The following is a 22,632-nucleotide window of genomic DNA, read 5'->3' on the forward strand; positions in this document are numbered from 1 at the left end:
GTTTGCAATAGGCCGGAACATTGTTTAACCAAATTAAGGTTAAAGAATCATCATCCTTTGCTATGAAAAAAAAAGTTTACTATACTTTATTTATTCATTAATTTTATGAAATTTGGAAAGAATAATGCTGTAAGTGAACTCAGGCTGGAGCCCTCATATCGCACTTCATGACACGTAAGTATGAGGTTCCAACTTGTGGTCACTCCAGCACGACTCATTTGGAAATATAAAGGTATATGATACAATAGTGGCAAGGCAACGGCTTGCTTTAGTTTTAAGGGCAGAAAATTTACTACTAGACAGAGGCTACAAGTGCAATTGATGCTGAATCGGAACATGGCTTGGATCAAGTCATGGTGAATTGGACAACAATTGTGGTGGTACGTCGTTTATCCATAACTAAGCATGCAAACTTACAGAGGTCAAAAATGGAATAATCTTATAGAAGGAAAGGACGGAGTTTATGCCTCCCTACTCCTAGTAGCACTCCATTTAAGTTGTTCATCTTTTAATGAGATTGTTGTAATTTATCCCTCCCTAGTTTATTAGACCCCCAAAAATTAATACATGGCCTTTTACAACTACGACACTACTTAATCCATCGTGGGAATTTTTTAGCTCCAGCTCTTGCTATGAGACTGAACCAAAACCATTAAGATAAATTATACCAGTTGGATGAAACGTAACATAGAGACACAAAGTTGCTGATAAAACAAAACACACAGCTCCACTCCTTTTGTTCATGCTAAGCAAAACAGCAATCCTTGATTAGGTAGTTAAATATCTAAATACATAGGTTTTACTTAATTTACTAAATTGCAAAAAAAGCATGTGGTGTTTATTCTTGAAAACGCAATTACAAGCAAAGACTCACAGATCTAGTAGTAGGCAGGCCACTGAAACTAGTTGATATGTCCCCAAAGCTAATACACTTCCTAGCTCTGCAAGTTGAATGGCCTCTCTTGTGAGTCTTTTGAAATTGCAGTCTCCAAAGCAGCTGTGGGAAAGCCAAGAAAGCTAGCTAAACTGAGAAACATGGCCATTATTAATGGAATACCAAGGAAAGTGCTGCAACTTTTCACTCTCTCTGCAAAAGAAACATAACATTATCAGAGGAAAATAATACAGAAGCTGTAGAATCAAGTATTCAGTACCAATTCTTATAGTACTGTTAGGGGAGTTGATAAGCTAATTCCTGTGGATTATTTTCCGGGTGAAATTGGTCCCAAAAATATTTAATTGGGGTACATGGTTTAAAAAACTGGTTTCTATCTGTCCTATGTCCATCTAGAACATTTCCTGTTAAAGCTGTTTTAGTAGAAGCTCAAGCTCTCTCCGTCTCTTCAGACCGTCTTCCTATTTCAGAACTCTCTCTCTCTCTCTCACACACACACACTATGTTTTGAGTGAGTGTGAATATTAATTGTTCTCTTTTAACTGTGTCCAATTCTGCCTCTTCATTGGGTTTTGTGGAGAGAGAAAATTCAAGCTTCTCTCCTCGAAGAAATCTGATCACCATCTCAATCTGCATCTTCAATAAGAATGGAGAAAAACTTGAAAATTTGTATTTTCCCTTACAAATGGTTCAGCTCAATTGACTTTTAGCTGATCTAATCGATCTATGTTACTGCCTAGTCATGTTGGAACTCTGACCCAACAGGCACTGATCCCAAGTCAAATCAGGTGGCCCAACTCAGAATAGGCCGAGTTTGGAAACCATGTTGAGGAACGTTCATGTACACTAAAAAGAGCTCCACCCTGACTATAAATCTCAAACTTCATCCCGTGCCTCTACAAATCCTCTAAAATTTTATACAAGAGTTTTCATTCCATTATCCATTCCATTTGTCAGTTATTATAATATGGACTTCTCAATATTCATTCATCTCACTGATTATATACATTTTCAGGAAATTAGACATACATGATACACAGACATGGGTATGAGATCATGAATATAATACTAATAACAAACAATAAGAAGAAATACTTTCCCACCTTCAGAAAAGACAAGACATAAACTTCCTGATAAATGACTAAGCATTGAAAGGAACATGAATTGCTAGGAAACAAGTCTTCACAAGTGTAAGGAACAAATATTGTAATTAAAGGAACTGATAAATGGAAATACCAGAAATTCAGTAAGTGAAACCTGATGAATAAATCATTGATGTAGCTGTGTGTACTAGAAAAAAATCTGCAATACTTAAGAACTCGTAAGAACCAGTGTTAAACCATATTAATCAAATGACAGAGACATTCATGCACACGAGTCACTTAAGGAACATGTGAAGGTGTAACAGGAAAGCTCTATGTTATTTTTAGTTTTCCTTTGCACCAAAATAGCTGATTGTTGATGCAACAGGAAATTTGCGCACAGGTCAGCAAATTTTCATACTCCACAAACATGAACAAGAGAAGAAAAGCAATAACGGGAGGATGGGATGGTCAAGAACGTGAGTATTCACATTCCCTTTGCACAGCTGACAGTCCCAAGAAGTGGGGAAAAAGGAGGATGAATTTATGATTATATACATTTTCAGGAAGTGATGTGACTTGATTTATATTTTGCATTGTTTTTACGCACAATTTATCTTTTGCCAAAGTGAGTATTTTATAAATTTCAAATTTGCAATGAAAGTTAGTTTAAGTCTCAATAGTTTAAGATCTTTCCAACTGACTGACAAGTACACACTTTCTTCATCCCTTTCCAAACATATATTTAGTAGACACAGTTTAGCGAATAACTTTCTTCAAATCTTCGACCAATTTAATATATTTTGCAGTTTTTTATGCTATAAAAAAGATGAATACAATATAAAGCATGAAAACAAGCGGTGTTGGACTTACTAAATGATACCCATTCATGAATTATCTATATTGAACAACATGAATAGCTCTCAATCAAATATATGGCTGAAAAGCGTACCGTTCAGTTAGAAAGAAGAGTCTTGCAAGTAAATCCCTCCTGGACAAGCTGGTTTATTGCATCCCTAAACTTGTAGTAATCATCAATCGTATTGTAAACTTGATGAGAAATCCGAGCATACCCTGTTACAAAAGCATCCTCATTCTGGTCTCCAACTACTCCATCTTTTAGTGCTTGATAGTATATCGGAACTTCAACTCCAAAATTATTCCGCAAATGTGTCCTCAACTTGAAAGTATCCGCTTCACTTGAGATCCCCAAACAAGAAGGCAATCCAACCATGATCATGCTTGAACACATCTCCGGAGGTGACCCAAGATTTGTCCCCCATGACTTCACCAGCATCTCCCCCATCTCAACAACGACATCATGATTCCTTTTCCGAATTCCATCAATGCCACCTTCAAACCTATTAACAAACTCTAAAACAGCCGGAACGACAAGCTGTGAACTATAATCCCTAGTCCCAATCCAAGCACTTTCTATAGCCAATCCATTTCCATACTCATGAGAAACAACGGGATGATGCAAATCTGATGGTGTCAATGATTTTTTACAGTACAATAACGCCACCGAAGGTGGACAGAAAAACCATTTGTGCAAATTACTTGTATAAAAATCTGCCCCGATTTCTTTTACGTCAACATCAACAATCCCAATTGCATGGGCTGCATCAACAAAAACCTGATCAACCATTTCTTCCCTACAAATCTTCACCAACTCTCTAACAGGAATTAGGACGCTCGGCATCGACGTGACATGATCAATTACAGCTAACCTAACTTTCCTACCATTTGATTTCGCTTTCTCCAAAGCTTTTCTAAACTCAATTATGATCTCTTCGTTCGAATTAACAGGAAATGGCAAGTGAACTTCGATTACATACCCACCAACTCGAGAAAAGTAAGCCTGGATCGATTTCTTCACAGCTCCATATGCGTAATGAAGCATAACGGCCGCATCTCCTTTCTGATATCTTCCTTCAACGAACGCTCGACCGATCTGTTGCAGAACAATCGCAGCAGCAGTTGTGGCGTTATCTACGATCGAGACCTCTTCGACATCGTCGGCATTAATCAGGTTTTTAATAACTGTTCTTGATTCAAGAATTCCTTTTTGAAGATGGTTGAAATAGAAATCATCTGGTTGACGAAGAAATTGAAGCTGCCATTGTTGCTGAGCAGCGATGATTGAAGCGGGACAGCTACCGAAGCTTCCATTGTTGATCCGAGCGATTCCCTTTTGGTGATGAGAGAATTCTTCGCGAATTTCAGAATCAGAAATCAAAGGAGAGAGCTTTTGTTTCTTGGGAGCGTGATTGTTATTGTCATCGTGAGTGACAGAGTCACCATTTTCTTTGAAATCTTCTGAGTGAGAATCCATGATAGAAGAGAATTTAGGGTTTTGAAAGGAAAAAAAAATCTAGAAGAAAGGTTCCATGAAAATTAGGTTTAGGGAATCATGGAAGAAATGAATTGGGGACGAAACCCATATGAAGATTGGAGAAAGAAATTTGTCTTTTTTTCGTCTTTTTTGAAGAGCTTGCAGACGCATTTGATAAGTACGTGCCGGCACACGATCTCGTGATCTAAATCCAACGGTTGTGGTGATTTCAATTATGAATTGGATAATTGTGGGTATCTTCGCTTAGATTTTATAATTAATTAAGCCATGCTACAGTGACTTCCTACAAAACTACCTTCAATACTGTGTATTCAAATAACCATCGATTGTGACAAAGTGTATCTGGAGGAAAAGCATTGTGAATGCAGTGTCGTAGGAAGTCAGTTAAGCATTTTTCTTTTTCTAATTATTATAAGTAACGACGTCTTTTGGGCGTACCAAAAGGTCTTTTGATATAAAACCAATAGTGTAACAGAAGCAGGGGGAGATTAGATGCAACTTCCTCGTATCAAAGAAATGATGAGAAGGGTGAATAGAGTAACACGTCATTGGAGGACCAATTCATTGTTTTCTTACGTATACAAAATGCGTGATGTTCTCCGCCCTGGAAACCGGCGCATTTTTAGTTTAATTGGACCCACCTCCACTAATAAATGAATAGATAAATAAAAATACATTTTTAGTTTCATTCATGACTCGTTAATCATAAAATAAAATTTGCAAAGTTACCATACAACAAATCAAGTTGAGATTAGAATATATTTTATAGGGATTTTCAATTTTTTAATCCACTATAGGTAAGACTTCGATTTCTTATTTGTTGAAAATCAGGTGTCCACAATGATTGGCCTCAGAAATCAGAACAATTAATGGAAAATAACAAAAATAAGTGGATTCCTTGTCATGGTCCATCTTTATGTTTTTATGTTGGTGATGTGAGTGGAACCACGAAAGTGTCCATCACATTCCTAAGAGTAGGTCTAACTTGCCTTCGTAAGGGAAAAAAAAAAGGTTTAGTAAGATTTATTCACCGTCAAAACAAAGCCTCAAGATTTATAACAAAATCTAGAGGGTGTTTTTTTTTTTCTAATTAATAAATTTATTTATAATGAGTTCAGTAATTTGATGATAACAGGATTTGAACCCAAGTCTTGATATCATTACTTAAAGACTTTACCAACTAAACTAATTTATAAATTCATGCCTAGTGGGCTAAAAGTTTGTTTTAACAATAGATGAGTCTTAATAAGGTTATTTTTCCTCACTAAGTTAGGCAAGAAAGTGTGTGTGAGTAATCCTCATGGACAAGGGACCCACCCGACCAACTTGTTTACGAAGCTATTCATACAAGTTTTTTATCCAATGACTCAGAACCACCCAATCAAACTGATGTTTTGAGTGTGGTCCAACAAAGTAGAGCCAAACATTCCTTGAAGTGGGTCCCAGATTAATGTGTCACATGGAAAAAAAAAAAAAAAGGATTTGATCCTTGCATGGTTAAGTACAAAAGATGGAAAATTTTTATAAGATTTTTATTGATTTAGAGAACGCGTATGATACTGCTGCACCTAGAAAGTTAATTTAGTGGATTACTTAAAAGATAATTTCAAATGAATATATTGACAAATTAAGGGCATAGATATAAGGATTGTGACTAGTGTAATGGCAACAAGAGAAGAGATTAATAAGTTCTTAGTTACAATTAATCAATATTAGTGATTGACTTTGACTATGTATTTATTTGTTTTACTTATAGATTATGTAATTGCTATTATTCAATATCAAGTCCTTGTGGTATGGTCGTATATTATTAGTATATGATGTAATATCGGTCGATGAGAATAGAGAAAGCATCAATCCATAAATAAAATTCCTAAGAGATATTTGGAGCTCAAAGGCTTTTGGAATAAGTAGAATAAATATCAAATTTGTGGAATGTAAATTTAATACTATCACGCAAGAAAGAACTGTCCAATTAAAGCTCTAACTTCCCTCAATATATGTTCAATGATGATAATCACCATTCTTTTTTTTTTATCGAACTATATGGCGAGTTATCAATTCTCATTTGGTAAGAAGTTATATAACTTTCACCTCAGAGACACTTGTAACTCCTCATAAATGAAATTTACGAGGACTTGCAAGGTAACAATGTTTTGAAGTTAGAAGTTCAAAAAACACCATCTAGCAATTTCTATGAATCACCAACTTCTCTCTCCTCCCCCTCCCCCTATTCCAAGCATAGCAACAACAAAAAAATGGTTTTTAAAAAAAAATGCATCTTGCATCTTTTGACGATTAAAAAACGTGATTTGTCAACTGTGACAAAAAAAAAATGTCTTTTTATTCTCAAATTTTTTTTCATTTTTTTCACAAAAAAAAATAATAAATATTTTATTATTTTTTCAATGTGGGATTTGATATATAATAGAATTTAGTAATTCATAAATGTAAAAAATATGGGATTTGATGATAATAATTTGATTTTATGAATTTTCATTAGATATATACATTTTTCATTATTTTTAATATATATTTTATCTTTTATTTTTATCATTTTCTCTGAAGTTTTTCTATGCCAATTTAAATCCGTACTTCGACCTTGTGACTATGCTTCCAAGTAGGCCCTCAGACACTAATGACTTGCATGGCTTGATTTTAGCGACCTTGGTGACTTTTCATCTCATGATTAGCTCATAAAAGTATGCTGGTACCATGACTTTTATAGGGTCCAATGAAATTAGACATTTGATATTTTATTAAAGGCTAAGATGAGAAAGAAATACAAATTTTCAAGGGTTCAATCTAGATTTTGGGGGAACTAGTTTTTCTAAGGGTGCATTAGAAAATAATTTCCATCTGAATAGATTGTTGGACACAATGCTAAATACTTTCTTTCGTTTATTTATCTTTGGCAAATAAATATTAAAAAAAAAAAAAAAAAAAAAGGCTAAAGTGACTTGAAATAATACTCAAAGTAGCTCTCGAGTATGTAGATAACCATTAATGCTTTTTCTTAATATACTCAAAGAACAATCATTGGTTCTCTAAATACTCAAATGCTATTTCGAGTAGGGGTGCACATGGTTTGGATTGGTTCAGATTAGTGGAAAAATCGGCATCGAACCAAACATAATCAATTCTACAAATTTGAAATTGAACTAATCCAATTACCCATAGAATTGAACCAATCCAAACCAAGGTTAATTTGGATTGGATTAAATCGGTTTTCGATTCTCATACTTATTATTTTTAATAGTAAAATTAAAATAGTTGAAACTTAAAATCAAGTAAAATAAATATTAAAAAAAGCATCATGCCCAACATATAACACACATAAACAAAACATCATCATATTTACTATTTCAACATAAACAAAGCATCATGTATAACATATTAAAAATAAAAATTATGAAAAAAAAATAGAAAATAAAGTAAGAAAATCTATTTTAACACTTACCTGTAAGGGATGATTGAAAAATAGAGAATAGATAAAAGAAACTAAAAAAGGGGTTTGAGACTTTGAATATTATTTGAATGTTTTTACCTTTTTTTCTTTTAAGATTATATTTTATTTTTAAATATATATATAATATACAAATTGGTTCGATTTTATTATACCCCTAATCCAAAATCAAACCAAATCAATCGGTTTTTTACAATTCATACCTGAACCAAAACATGTTCAATCCGAATCAATCCAATCCAAAAGATTTCGGATTGATTCAGTTATCGAATTTACCTGTTCCAATGTAAACCCCTAACTTCGAGTGTTATTTCAAGTTATTGTGGAAAGTGTCTTATCCTTATTTCCACCTTATACATGCAATTCTCATTTTCGAGGTCATGGTCATTAAATTTGGATGGGTTATGAACTTTGGGAGCTTAGTGGCCATATCTCTTTGTGAGGGCTGCTACTCACACTTCCAAACCTAGCTAGTTAGAGTTTAAAATACACTCCTCACTTTGCAAGTCAATCCTTTGTGTTTTTAAAAATCAACGATTGCAATAAAATACTAGTGAATATTGCAATTATAAGGCAACAACAATGTAACACTAATAATAATAAAAAACTATAATATTATTAAAATTACAAAACTCATCCATAGAAGAAAACTCCCATTGTTAATAACAAAATAAATAATATGGGAAAAGGTAGTATGGACCGAGGTTCACATATGAGCTATGTAAACTGTCATGTTGGTTCAATGACACTTCATCCCTCTTGATTTGTGATCTAGATTTAAAATTTAAAATTTGAAAATGAACGATTATTGAATCCAACAATGAAAAAAATATATTTTTTTTGAAATTTTTTAAAATTTCATGCTCTACATGCTTGTGGTACCTGATGGTGATTTTGGGCATCACGTTTGCATGTGATCCCTAAAGATAGTTGGTCCTTTAGTCCATATAACACCATCTCAAATAATATTAGTGAGTTAGAGGAAATATAATCAAGTCATGGATATAAGATGAGAAAAGAGTAACTAATCCGTTGACCTAAGGTATTCTCTAGTTACCAAAAATAATAATTACTAAAAGAAAATATAATAAATGAATTTATCCTTGATTCTGAAATCTGAATCAAACGCACCGCAAAATCCGCTAAGGGAAAATCTATATTTTAGCGCTTCCTCGTCGCAAGAGCGCAAGAGAGGAAAAAAGAGCATAAAAGAGGGGATTAAAAGATACAAATCAAGATCTATGTGTTGATTTATTTCAATCTCATTCTTGAATCTGGTTGATCCTCAGGTACGCGATTTCGATTGTTCTTTATCAAATTACATCATTTACACAGGCGAATTTGATGCAGTTTTCTTCAAAATAAGCTCAGATCAGTCTCTGCAAAACCCTAGATCGTTTTTCCTGAATGGTGCTCAACCGAAATCTCTTTTTCTCAACTAGGTTTTGATCAGATTCTGTTTTTTGTTCTGCATGAACCGTGATCAAGATTCGATTAGATCAAAACCCTATTTTTACAGAGTTAGGGATCTATTGAAATCTTCTTTTATCTGAATTGGGTTTCAATCGAAACCCTTTCATTTTTTGAACTGAAGTTGATCTCGGAATTTGAAATTTCGCAGATTTTAGGGTTCTTGGTCGATTTCTTTGCGTAAACTCACGCACTCGAGTTCAGTTTCAATTAAAACCCCACTTGGGTAGAGGCGTCAAATTAGGTTTCTTTTATTTTTATTTTGTAGGTCTTTATGTCGTTTCTTATCTTATAAGTGTCTATAATTTCATGATTGAAAGATCAGTTTTGACACCAGGAATTTGGTTAGAGCCAGTCATGATTGAGAGAATTTTTCTTCTAGCTGTTGATTGATAACTACTCTTTTATTTTATCTGCAAATTCAAAGTATTTATCTGCTTATTTAAATTGGGTTTTGATCGAATTGTTCCACATTTCCTCCAAACGTTGATCCAGAGTTCTAGGTTTTAGACTTTCAAGAAATCTCATACCAATGGCTAATCCTCCACCTACTCCTACCGGTTACACTGTTACCGTTCCCCCACACCCCAACACTCCAACACCTCGCCCTGAGAAAAGACCGGCTCCTCCTGCTTTTTCCTCTCCTATTTCAACTCGATTTACACCACAAATGTCAGAGCAAGACCACATTACTTCCAACTCTATCCAATTCCCGAATTCTCCATCACCAGCCAATGGAATCAAAACTGGAAGCCCAGCATCTCATTTTAGTACTCCTCCCGGTCCCCCTGTTTTCTCCTCGCCTCTTCGGCCTGCAGCCGTGCCTTTCCGGACTTCTCCTGCACCACCTCAGCCAATTCCTTTTACCTCAGCTATATCTTTGCCCACATCTTCTCCTCCCCAATTTTCGAATGGGTCTGCTCAGTTGCAGCCACAAGTTTCGGATGGTACAGAAGAGAGTTTGCACGTTGAAGAATCTCCCTATGTTCTATTCTCTGCTCGCAAGGTATTGATCATTATATCTCACTGATTATGTTTTCTCTATCATGATAAGCTTTCCACATTATTGATTTTTGATAGCTAAAAAAGTCAATTTTCTTTGCTATGAATAAGTTTTATCTATTCAAGTGTGTCATAGTTTGTTGCTGCTCTTAAAATTTTCTTATGTTATTTTACAGGTATTGAAGCAGAAAAAGAAAGCTAATGTCCCAAGTTTGGGGTTTGGGGCGTTGGTTTCTCCTGGAAGGGAGATCTCACCAGGTCCTCAGATAGTTCAACGTGATCCACATCGTTGCCATAACTGCGGTGCTTATGCGAATTTGTATTGTAATATTTTACTCGGCTCAGGGCAGTGGCAATGTGTAATTTGCAGGAAACTGAATGGAAGTGAAGGTGAATACATTGCTCCCAGCAGGGAAGATCTTCATAACTGGCCAGAACTGTCATCGAATTTGGTAGACTATGTTCAAACTGGAAACAAAAGACCTGGGTATATTCCAGTTTCCGACTTGAGAATGTCGGCTCCCGTTTTTCTTGTCATAGATGAGTGCTTGGATGAAGCACACCTACAGCATTTGCAGAGCTCGTTGCACGCCTTTGTTGATTCCCTTCCCCCAACTACGAGACTCGGAATAATATCATATGGACGGACAGTGTCAATTTATGATTTCTCAGAGGGATCAATGGCTTCTGCCAACGTGCTTCCGGGTAACCAATCACCAACACAGGAATCATTGAAAGCATTGATTTATGGGACTGGCATCTATGTGTCACCTATTCATGCTTCACTGCCAGTTGCACACACCATCTTCTCGTCTCTGAGGCCATACAGACTGAACTTACCTGAAGCATCAAGAGATCGATGCCTGGGTACAGCAGTTGAAGTTGCTCTAGCATTAATTCAAGGGCCATCAGCAGAAATGTCCCGGGGGTTAGTTAAAAGGTCAGGAGGTAACTGCAGAATCATTGTGTGTGCTGGTGGACCCAATACCTATGGCCCTGGATCGGTCCCTCATTCGTTCAGTCATCCCAATTATCCATACATGGAGAAAACAGCTTTGAAGTGGATGGAGAATTTGGGCCGTGAGGCTCATCGACATGATACGGTGGTTGACGTTCTGTGTGCTGGAACTTGTCCTGTAAGAGTTCCTGTTTTGCAGCCCCTTGCAAAAGCCTCAGGGGGTGTTCTAGTTCTTCATGATGATTTTGGGGAGGCCTTTGGTGTAAACTTGCAAAGAGCGTCTACGCGGGCGGCAGGATCCCACGGGTTGATGGAAATACGGTGTTCAGATGACATTCTTGTAACTCATGTTATAGGGCCTGGTGAAGAAGTACAATCGGACACTCATGAGACTTTCAAAAATGATGCTTCTATATCTATCCAAATGCTAAGCGTTGAAGAAACACAGAGCTTTTCACTACTTATGGAAACAAAAGGCGACATCAAGAGCAATTATGTTTACTTTCAGTTTGCAGTTCGATATTTGAACATCTATCAAGCTGACATTTCTCGAGTGATTACTGTCAGAGTGCCAACTGTGGATAGTGTTTCAGCGTATCTCGAGAGCGTTCAAGCGGAAGTGGCTGCAGTTCTTATTGCCAAGAAGACTCTTTTACAAGCCAAAACCTCATCTGATGCAATTGATATGCGTGTTGTGATAGATGAAAGAGTTAAGGATATTGCTTTAAAATTCGGGTCCCAGGTGCCTAAATCAAAACTTCAACGGTTCCCCAAGGAGCTATCTTCATTGCCTGAGAACTTATTTCATCTTAGAAGGGGTCCTCTTTTGGGAAGTATTGTTGGTCACGAAGATGAAAGATCTGTATTGCGGAATTTGTTCTTGAATGCATCTTTTGATCTGTCACTTCGAATGGTAGCACCTCGTTGTCTAATGCATCGGGAGGGAGGCACTTTTGAGGAACTACCAGCATATGACCTTGCCATGCAATCTGATGCAGCAGTTGTGCTTGATCATGGCACGGATGTCTTTATCTGGCTGGTATTACACTCAAAACTTGTCAATGATGAACTTGTTGAGTTATTTATGCTGCAGATGTGTTTTCTAATTTCCCTTTTTTTCCCGTCATCTTTTCTCTTCAACATCATGCATTTTGAATTGTATTTTATTGGCACGACAATAAAACTTTTGGAATTGTCTGTTACTTTTTTATGTATATATTTTTTAATTTATGAATTGATAGTGTGGATTTTTTTTTGGAGCTTGTTAAGTTTTCTGTGTTCTATCTTCCTATGTGCGGTAGATAACCCTTTTAGCAACACATTGGGTATGTGTGAGATCAGATAAGTTTGTTGGCGACAGAAAAAAACATGGGATTGCGAACATGCTTACCCAGAAAACCCAGTACGTCTGACGTCCATAGAATTAATTTTATTGGTATATGAAGACCTATTGTTGTTCTTATATTTTTTAAAGATAGGTACATGCATTGTCTAATCAGATATGGATAAGTCCTTTTATTTATTTGAAAAAAATCTGGGCAAGTTCTTTTGAACATTAAGTAATCTACTGATTTAGATGAACGGTTCAAGAGGTAAGAGTTAAGGCCACATTTATCACGGGGAATAGTTACATAACCTACAGATTTTTTGATTTACAAAATCATCTACTTATTATTAGAAGGTTACCTTTTGAGACGTTCTTGAAGATTTATTGCTTTGTTGCGTATTTTTTATCCTAGACCATCCAAGGTATATATTCATCAATGCATTATCCAATGATTTGGGGTCGGCTCAACAAATTTGTTCCTCCATTTCACTCTGTTCGGATCCACGTCTTATATTATCCAAGGTCTATGCTAGACTATTTGAACTTTTGAAGAACAATAGAAATTGTATTTATCCCTATCATTATGACTAATTTTCCTTGTCATTGGTCAGAGTTCTTGATAGTACGTAATGGCTCCCCTTGGTGCCCACATGGGGGTCATGCATTGGACGCATGCTTCTAATTGGACGTTGAGGGTAGATTGTCACATGAATAAGCCAAACCTTTTTGGCCAAAAAGAAATTGGGGATTTATGTCGTTCTAAGGGAAACTAGGCTAGAGTAAAGGATTGGCGGAACAAGAAAATTTTCGCGACAGACACATGAATCCTTATGTGGCCTTTATTTTGTACACACGACCTATCAAATGTACGAAAGGATGAAGAAGAGAGAAAAACTCGGGTGTCAGAATTGATAGGGGGTAGGTAGAATAGTTGGCAGGCTCACCATGTTATTAATTAACCTGCAGAGCCTGATCTTCTTCATGGTTGGTCTACGTACTGCATAGTTTGCTAGGCGATGTAGTTAACATGGGGGCCTTACCGGCGAGTCATATGAGAACAATATCATCCCACCTATCCTTGAGGGTGGCATAGTATCTTATGACGCATGTGCAGAGAGGCTGCATTTTTTTGCTACATAAATGCAAGCTTTTCGTATGTGCGATACCCTGTAAAATCTCTTTTGAAGGTTCCACATTCCATTTGGTTGCTGTGGCACCAAAGGTAGATGGGGGTTTGACTAGGAGGGGTGTTAAGGATAACGAGACAGGTACAAAAAGATAAAACATTTAAAGAGATTGGTACCACAAAAATACCTTCTCCTTGCCAGTTGTTTTGGTGTAACTTTTGGTCTAATAGTCTGCATTTATTTAATACAGAGTGGAGACTCTCCCCACCTGGGTCATAGGATGTCATGCCACTGTCGAAGGTAAGTGGGTGAGGTCTTATTCATCTGACTCATTAGTGAGGACCCTAAGTCATTGCATCACTGCATCACCTAACAGACTATGTGGGGTTAGCGACAATGCCTTGGTAGGGATCAATCTCTGCAAGTCAAATTGATAAGATGGTGGGCCTTCCAATCATCCTACCTATCCCATGTCAGTGTTGACGTCCCAGGCTTCACTCTCTCTTCTTTTTCCTTACATCTGTGTGGTAGGTCATGTATACAAAATAAACATCCCATAAGACATCTTGCACCTGCCACGTGAAAAAATTCTCTTGCCTCACCAATCCTTTGCTCTAGCCTATTTCTTTTAGAGTGACACAATTCGTTGTTGGTCTTATTCATAGGTAGCAATCCTCCCTCAAGTTTTCACTTAGAAGCGTGTGGCTAAATGCACTGCCTTCCTCGTGGATACCATTTCGTACTATCTACAACTAGGATTCCACTTGAAGGTGCCTAATGAATAACTGATGCAGCCGTTCAATTCTCTTTTCTATTTTTGTTCTCCCTCTTGAACTCCCTAAGGTAACCTCTTGAAAGCAGGTGGCCAAATGCATGCCTTTTATGTGGACGCCATTTTGTACTATCTGCAACTACGGTTCCACCTAGTGCTTCAAAATGACAAATTGATGCAGACGTTCAATTCTATTTTCTGTTTTTGTTATCCCTGCCTAATCCCTAGCTAAATAATAGGGGTATTTTGTATGTAATAACATCAATACAACATCTCGGTTGCCTACATGAAATGAATCTGATACTTTTGTCAAGTTTTTAATATATTTCGAATTCTTACTATATTAATCCTCTTGTTTTATTTATCTTTATGTTTTAACGCATTTTTTTAAAAGGCTTGCTCATGTTGCTTACACCACATGCCTCTAGGCTTACATATGACATTTTAGGCCATTGAAGTGCTTTGTTCCACGCCTTAATGTAGAATTACAAGTGTGTTTTCAATGCTTGTCTCATCCTTTCCTAAAAATAGTGTATATTTCTTATATATTCCATGATTTCAATATATTTCTGTTAGTTTTAAAACATTACTTTATTTCAAATCTGTTCAAAATATTTCCATGAAATGTTCCATTTCTATTCCTAACTGAAATATACATTAAAGTCTTAACTTGAACTCTGCTTCTAGTCGTGGATACTCAAAAAGGATGTTGTGCATTTTGTCATATTTTGACATGCTCTAACAAATCCAAAGATTTACATGGCATTTTAATTTTTATAACATGCTCTAGTTTTCACTTCCAAGCCTGGTGTCCCTGAGGATCATAGGGATAATTGTTGAGAGTACATGAATCTCTTGCTAAATGGCACTCCTGACTTGCAAGACCAGCTAGTTTACTGGTATGGCGCACAACAGTGCAAGGTTTCTGTAATATTTGTGTTATTGTGTAATTTGGTTGGGCAATTCATATGGTAGATTTTTTTAATAATATTTTTGAATGCATTTCTATGAAAATTTTGTATTCTTTATTTTTTTTCCGTCTAAATTTACGTTTCCGTGTGTTGCTGTCATTCAGGGCGCTGAACTCGCATCTCAGGAAGGGAGGAGTGCAGCTGCATTAGCAGCATGTAGAACACTCGCAGAGGAGCTCACTGAGTTGCGGTTTCCTGCCCCTCGGATCCTTGCATTCAAAGTTTGTTATCTTCCACTTGTTATTGTAGCTTGTTACATTCATTTTTTGTTTCTTATTCAATTTCATTGTTCAATTAGTAATAAAGACATCTTGCCTTATGAGTTTGGATTTGTTACAGGAGGGAAGCTCTCAGGCTCGATACTTTGTTTCCCGGCTAATACTTGCACACAAGGATCCTCCTTATGAGCAGGTATAGAAATGGCTTTTTTATTCCTTGTCCAGTGGGTTTGTTAAAATTCTCATAATTTTAGGTATGTAAAACGATATGAGAATGTAAATTTTATGGCTCCACTGTTGCAGGAGGCGAGATTCCCTCAACTTCGTTCTTTGACGGTAGATCAGAGGGCTAAGCTGAAGAGTAGTTTTCTTCACTTTGATGACCATAGCTTCTGCGAATGGATGCGCAGCCTGAAACTGGTGCCGCCTGAACCAAGCTAAGCTAAGCTATCTAAGAATTGTTGCTCTTCAGAAAGCAGGGGTGTTGAGAGTCACATCATCGAAATCACTGGTGTAAATCACCATCTGGTTTTTTGTTTTTTTTTTTTTTTTTGTGGGAGTCTATTCACATGATGGGTCTTGTTTTGTAGTGGTTTTTATATTTATTTTAACTTATTGAAATTGTTCTCTCTACAATAATATAGTTCTTCCTTCCCTAGTGTTTATCAGTTTGGAATGCTATAGCAGAGCAATAAAATTATCTTTCCTCGATCATTCCAACACATGTAATTCTAGCAGGCACCAGTAATTCACCTTCAAGTCCAAGTTTTAGAGGAAACAGAAATCACTTAACCAAATGAATAAAAAACCATAACAGCAAATGTTGTGTGATCTTACTCTCTCAAAAAAATGTTGTGTGATCTAAAAGTTGTTTTTGATCTTACAGACAGGTGTGCTTCAAATCTTGGGTTTTTCTAATAATCAAAATCAAAATTATCTATCTGATGTTGCTATTGAAAGAAGGAAAAAAAAAAAAAAAAAACCAATTTTCCAAAAATTGATTTGAACATGATTCCATTAGAATAAGAACAACAGAATTTGTCTAGGGTTTTGGAATGAACATGAAAAAAAAGCATTGCAATTTCAACAGAAATTAAATTGTAAGATTACTAAAAGTAGCAGAAATAGAAATTAAAAGCTTTATTTCTTATTTTATTTTAATTAATTCACAAAATTTTAAAGTGGTATGACCGTTTAAAGTTTAAACCTGTTATCTGGTTAAGTATTAATGGGCATAAATTGTTGATGAGCTATCAGTCTTAGATGTGGTTGGCCCGAATTTGTGTGCCCATTAGGACTTTGGTTTTGACTTGCATTATGCATAAGTAAAGGAAAATGCTGGTCTCAACCCATGCATTGAGAGTCTCCATCAACATGACCGTTTGGATGTTAGGGATTTCCTTGAGAAATGTATCCCTAGGAAAATGTGTATCTCTGGGAACAAATCTCTAGGAAATCAGCCTTTTTTTCCTCAAATCCCAATAGTCATGTTGATGAGAGCCTCAACTGTGGGTTGAGCATAGAAAAGTCCATTATCAAAATAAAAAATTATTGAAATTTTTGAATCACGGGTTTTCATCTTAATTGGTGGCTACAATTACACTTGTTACATTGAAGAATGATTGAACGACTGCATAAGGTTTCCGTCGTGACTGCAATTACACTTTATTTATTTATTTAAAGTAACCAAAGGTAGTGCACGAACATTTTTAAGGGACACCTTCACAAAGATTTCACAGCACTGGAATTCATAGTGCAATTTCTTTTCAATCTTTGTGGTTGAATGATGGATCGGGTGCTTTCTTTTCGTAAATATCTCCAACTTGAGAACTAGGCTTGAAGTGGAATCTGACTCAGCTGTTGGATAGCAATAGACACCAATACAAGTCTTGTGATAGCATGCCTGAGGTGGTAGAGAATGTGCAGAGAGGTGTATGTGTATGGTATGATCATAATGGTCACCAATCAATTGTGCATTATGTGCTTAACTTGCCATTATTATCAACCGAATGGCCCTGATGATTCATGTTTACATGTCTATGGAATATGTTAGTCTCTGCTCTGAAGATGCCTATTGTCTAAGTGGCACATGCAAGGAGATGAAGGAAACAACTATTTGATAAACCTACCATGACTTCGTTGCATGCCAAAACCATATGATTAGAAGAAAGGAAAAAAAAAAAAACTACTTAGGAATAGGACTGTTTTTTGCTTTCAATTTGATCAAGCTTGGTAATTGTTCTAGTCCATCTTATTGAGTACATTTTATGAAGGGTACAAAATGACAACTTAAATGAGTTGTGAAAATATGAAGCCCCCTCTCTGACATAACGCCTCCCATCACAGAACCATAGATCATTTGATCTATGGTTGTGTATATCCCATGGCAAATGATCTACGGTTCTGTGATGTGGGTGTATGTCAAAGAGGGGCGTCAGAAAATCATTATTCTAATTAAATACCTTAAAAGGAAGATAAGAAATCAAAGATCACCTGTTTGGGTACAAGGGCTGCAACTCGGGCGTGTTGTGCCCAATCCGATCTTGACAAACACCAACCCGACCTTGGGCTTGAAATGCTCAACTCAAACGCAACCCAAGTCGGGTTGGTCAGGTTAATTTATTGGGAAAATGACTTAAAAGGTCCCCGGGGGGAGGGTTTTCTTTCTTAATAGTCCATGAATTCTGAGCCTAAAGGGTAGTAATCTAGCTTGTCTTTTGAAGGATAAAATATTTTCTCCTTCAAAGAACAAAAACAGTTTCAAGGAAAGAATTTTCTTGTAGCCAAACTGAGCCTAAGGGGAAACTATACAGATCTCAGAAATCAGCTGAATCACTTCCTTTTCTTAGTAAACCAAGTATCCACAAAGAATAAGAATACATGACAACCAAACAACCAACGTTTCTCAGAGGCTGAGAAATAAAATTAGATTAAAACAATCAAACACAATGGCAATCTCTATCTGGGGGATGACGCCTCATCCCCATCTTTCTTCAAAGCAGAACAAACCACTTGTCTTGAAATATATGTCTCAAGCTCCCTCGACACTTCTGTTAACTTCAAATCGAAACTGCTTCGATACTTCTGCTGGGGTGACAGTACTACACCAGAAAACATAGTTGGGGAGCCTGAAAACCTCCTTCTTGGGCTTGAAAACACTCCAGAGGATCCTGGAAACCACCCCTTGGAAATGAGAGGTGTCGTCCCCGATCCTGTACTTAACATGTTGTTCTCTTGGTTCAACAATGGTCCACATTTTGTCTCCAATGGCAGTGGCTTCAACAACTCGTTTTCTACTATTGGGTTTTGTTTCATTAGTCTCTCTCTGGCCTTTGCTGCTGCTATTAGAGCTTTTTCTCTGCTCATCTTTATCAGCTTCCACGGGTCTATGCTTGCATGGAAGCTGGGTTTTTTGTTCAAGGTGGAGGGATCAGGTTCTCTATCAATTCTTATGGACAATCTAGTCGGATTCTGAAATTCAGAAGTAAGTGTTCAATAAGCCAATGTAGGGAAACTCAAGCTTGAATCTGGATAAAGAAACAGTAATCTAGGGAAACTGTTATATCACCTGCGTCGTTTTGTTTCCCCTGCAAATAAATCTGGATATAAATTTTGGTTTTTCAGGCGAATCGAAGTCACTGCTCTCATCAGAAGAAAAATCCGAATCATTGAATAGTTCCGCTTGCATAGATTGATTATTCTCTTCCTTCATTGCCAAGATGTAATCATATGTTCTCATTCCCTGCAAACAATCTACAGTATTACTACATCATATATCCAAACATGATGGATATACATATGTAATCATATGTGATGCATTCTTGAAAATTTTGATATAAAAGAAGCGCTTGAAATGATATGAGGTTGTTATTTAATGGTACTACATATGGTTTGAGATATACTTCATATTCTTATTGGGATGTAAATCATGTTGCCATTGAACCATCTTGTGGCACACATTAGTACTCTCTAAAGACAAGAAAAAAGACGAAAGCTTTCAGCTTTTATCTACTTGGGTCGAGTTGGAGCACATTCTGTGAAGACTTAGGGTCACATTGTTGTATGAAACTGATTTTGACTAAAGGGCCAGCCATCTAACGATTTCTAGACAACAACTCAAATGTTTTGGCTTTCATGTCTAATATAGGATCTTAGGCAAGCAAAACTCCTAAACACATAGTATTTCTATCCCATTCAAGCCTCTACAATGACAAAATGAATAACTAAATAAAATAAAATACCATGCACATCATAAAACTCATGGCAAAAGGGTTTTGTGTGGTTCCTTGTCCTGAATTTTTTTCAACCACAACACACACGGTCATCGAATTAGAACATAAAAAACAAGTTATTCATGAAAAACACCTTTCGAATGAGAACCAAGTGAAAGAAGAAAAGTTGCCCCAATGCTGCAGAACCATATGCTGTCATCAGAACCAATAATACCTGTGATACATTGTATTAATTAATATCAATGTGAAAACTAAACTTTTGGCAGGAGTTTCTCTTATCCTAAATGGTTGAGTTTAAACTGGAAGGAAAATAATCACAAAATAATACCGATATTGCTGCAAGAACTCCTGTTGGAAACTTTACATAGAGTTTCCTCTCCAGTTCCTGCTCTATCTCTTTCTTATCTGCAAAACACCTGATAAAAATGGCTAGTGCAACTCCTCCTTCTATAATAAGCTGCATGGATTTAAAAGGGAGTATAAGAAAAAAACCAACCAAATAACAAACCTTCCGGAACATTCTAAGTTGAACTAAAAAATAATTAAACAAAGATACAAGCCACTAACCATTAAAAGTACAAAAACCATTAGGAAGATGAAGGTGGTGTAGTTCTTCTTTCCTATGCAGTTGTTTAACCACTGTGAACAACAATCAAAACCAATTTTTAAGCAATTATCAGTTTTTTTGGTTTCCGCGAGAGAAATACTTAATTTTCATGAAAATAAGAAAGAAAGCAAATTCAGCCTCACCCTGCAATGGTGATCAAATCCTTCAACACAACGGTTGCAAGTCCTACAGTGCTTGCTATGCTTTTTAACCTGCAAAAAGATTCCAAACATGTCAGATGCCTTCCTAACTTCTATCCAAGTAAACCACACAATGTCTTTAAAGCACCCATGATTCTGAACTAAAATTTAAGTTCTTATCAACACAATTATACTGCAGAATTCATTCTATAAACAATGGAATTATTTCAAGAACTACCTCAAAATCACAAAGTGAGCAAAATGTGATATCATCTTTCATATCTGGTGTGACAGCATCGTCCTTCGACACAAGAAGAAAAGGTAGTAAGGGTTCCACCGGAACATTGGTTCTCCATGGTTCCAAATAACTCCTCCTTATGCAACACTTAAGGATCTTCCTCTCCATTCTCCTGAAGAACCTCAAAATAATCTGACCCAATATAAACCCATAATTTAGCTTTGGAAACCCATTGGATTTGGTTTTTCTTTTCTTCTTGAAGCTGGTTTTATCCGTTGGATTGATGGCAGTACACCTTACAAATAGAAAGATCACTGAAAGTACCTGAAATACATGTAACCATAACAACTTAATGCCCTGATTAGAGAAACAAACTGAGAGGAGTGAAGGGGTTAGCTATGAACCATACCACAAAGGAGAACAATGTGATTACTGTGATCTCAACGATTCTGTTTCCAAGAAAAGGTCCCAGGAAGGCATAAAAGGCTACAACCAGAAAACTATATACTGCTATCCCCACTATCTGCAATTCAATAACAAATATGGTGTAGGGAGATGAGTTTATATACATCAGGGGTTTTAAGAAACAAAATTACAAGGATTCACAAAATGGATTTCAAGATTACAAACATAAACAAATTTATTATCCCAATGATAGATTTCAATTAATAAATAAAGTAAACCCTAGTTTGAAGATCTGATTTTATCAGATTGGTCATATAATGTAGTAGTTGATGGGACTGAATCAAACTTTTCCTAGGTTACTCTTCAAGAATTTAGGTATGGGTACAAAGTAAAGCTATTAAAACTCAAACTTTGAGATGTAAAGCCAAAAACCTACAAATGGGTAATTAAAAAAACTAAGTTTAATCAATAAATCACTCAATAGTAACAAATGGGTGTTCAAATACTCGAAGATTTATGGTCTCAAAACAACATTTTAGCAATTGGTTTTGAGAAATTCGAAAGATTAAGATGTCAAAACTTGAATTTAACATAAGTTTCAAAGACAAAGATCTTAAGTTTACTGAAGAAAGAGTACCTGTAATGGATGAAGAGGGCGCTGCCAGCCATGGCGTCTCATGTTTTGACGAATCTGAGAGAAGAACTGTGGTCTCAGTCGAACGTGGTTTGTTTTCTATAGATCCATTATAGAAGAGCTTTAAGCTGTAGGAGAAACGGTGAATTGAGGTCGTTGTTTTTAAGATTTCACACTCTTTTCGCTGGAGAAGACCACAACGGTCGAGTTTTCGGATTTTGAAATTTGAACGGGATTCAACTTTCAAGTCCACTAAAGAAAGCATGGTCCTCAACTTCACACCGCTTGATCTAAAAGGTCCGTGTCTCGAGGATTTAGGATCCAACGGTTTAGGTGGACTTCGGTAAACTTCCTAACGTGTTTCTACAATTTAAAATTCATAATTTATCGAACTAAATCTATTTTAATTAACTAAACCGTGTCTTGGAAAAGACAATTATAGTTCCACTAGGTTCTTAGCTTTACTATAAATTATTAGCTCATTTTTTTTTTTTTTGATAAATGTAAAATTTTATAAATGATAGAAAAAAAAGGAGGCTAAGATAGTCCATCATACAAGAAAAGAAAAGAAAAATAAAACGAGGAAACAAGAAAAACAATCCTACAAAGTTTAGCAACATTTATTCTAACTATTGTTATCGCTGTGATTATTTATTAGTAATAAATATTCAATTGAGTATTTAACAATTGAAATTTTTTCTATTTTTAATATATTTTATAATTGTAACAACA

The 22,632-nt window shown here is 36.1% G+C and overlaps 3 protein-coding genes across 3 annotated transcripts; 1 reads left to right on the plus strand and 2 right to left on the minus strand.

Annotated features, from left to right (window-relative positions):
- Positions 1-701: 701 nt before the first annotated feature.
- LOC147402619 (L-cysteine desulfhydrase-like) lies at positions 702-4,476 on the minus strand. Its single transcript, XM_086444334.1, has 2 exons — positions 2,930-4,476; positions 702-1,087 (listed from the first exon to the last, which is right to left on the minus strand). The coding sequence occupies exon 1, from the start codon at positions 4,310-4,312 to the stop codon at positions 2,933-2,935; it is 1,380 nt and encodes a 459-aa protein (XP_086300460.1). The 5' UTR covers positions 4,313-4,476; the 3' UTR covers positions 702-1,087; positions 2,930-2,932.
- A 4,477-nt stretch (positions 4,477-8,953) lies between these two features.
- Positions 8,954-16,358, plus strand: LOC147402620 (Sec23/Sec24 protein transport family protein). The gene is made up of 6 exons (XM_086444335.1): positions 8,954-9,088; positions 9,765-10,275; positions 10,448-12,268; positions 15,531-15,647; positions 15,766-15,837; positions 15,948-16,358. The coding sequence occupies exons 2-6, from the start codon at positions 9,802-9,804 to the stop codon at positions 16,083-16,085; spliced, it is 2,622 nt and encodes an 873-aa protein (XP_086300461.1). The 5' UTR covers positions 8,954-9,088; positions 9,765-9,801; the 3' UTR covers positions 16,086-16,358.
- A 2,066-nt stretch (positions 16,359-18,424) lies between these two features.
- On the minus strand, positions 18,425-22,131 carry LOC147402621 (DHHC-type zinc finger family protein). Its single transcript, XM_086444336.1, has 9 exons — positions 21,904-22,131; positions 21,271-21,384; positions 20,862-21,185; positions 20,627-20,695; positions 20,444-20,515; positions 20,205-20,333; positions 20,010-20,090; positions 19,213-19,386; positions 18,425-19,115 (listed from the first exon to the last, which is right to left on the minus strand). The coding sequence occupies exons 1-9, from the start codon at positions 21,943-21,945 to the stop codon at positions 18,603-18,605; spliced, it is 1,518 nt and encodes a 505-aa protein (XP_086300462.1). The 5' UTR covers positions 21,946-22,131; the 3' UTR covers positions 18,425-18,602.
- Positions 22,132-22,632: the final 501 nt, after the last annotated feature.

This window comes from Akebia trifoliata, chromosome 5, assembly GCF_017979445.1.
Source record: "Akebia trifoliata isolate Shusen 1 chromosome 5, ASM1797944v1, whole genome shotgun sequence".
In the NCBI taxonomy this organism is placed as follows: Eukaryota; Viridiplantae; Streptophyta; class Magnoliopsida; order Ranunculales; family Lardizabalaceae; genus Akebia; species Akebia trifoliata.

Excerpts from the sequence above, each read along its gene's own strand:
- LOC147402619 (XM_086444334.1), bottom strand. The coding sequence starts at position 4,312 with ATGGATTCTCACTCAGAAGATTTCAAAGAAAATGGTGACTCTGTCACT.
- LOC147402620 (XM_086444335.1), top strand. The coding sequence starts at position 9,802 with ATGGCTAATCCTCCACCTACTCCTACCGGTTACACTGTTACCGTTCCC. Across the intron at positions 12,269-15,530 it reads CGGATGTCTTTATCTGGCTG|GGCGCTGAACTCGCATCTCA; the intron begins GTATTACACTCA and ends GCTGTCATTCAG. Across the intron at positions 15,648-15,765 it reads CTCGGATCCTTGCATTCAAA|GAGGGAAGCTCTCAGGCTCG; the intron begins GTTTGTTATCTT and ends GATTTGTTACAG.
- LOC147402621 (XM_086444336.1), bottom strand. The coding sequence starts at position 21,945 with ATGAGACGCCATGGCTGGCAGCGCCCTCTTCATCCATTACAG. Across the intron at positions 20,516-20,626 it reads GATTTGATCACCATTGCAGG|TGGTTAAACAACTGCATAGG; the intron begins GTGAGGCTGAAT and ends TGTTGTTCACAG. Across the intron at positions 19,116-19,212 it reads GGGGAAACAAAACGACGCAG|AATCCGACTAGATTGTCCAT; the intron begins GTGATATAACAG and ends TCTGAATTTCAG.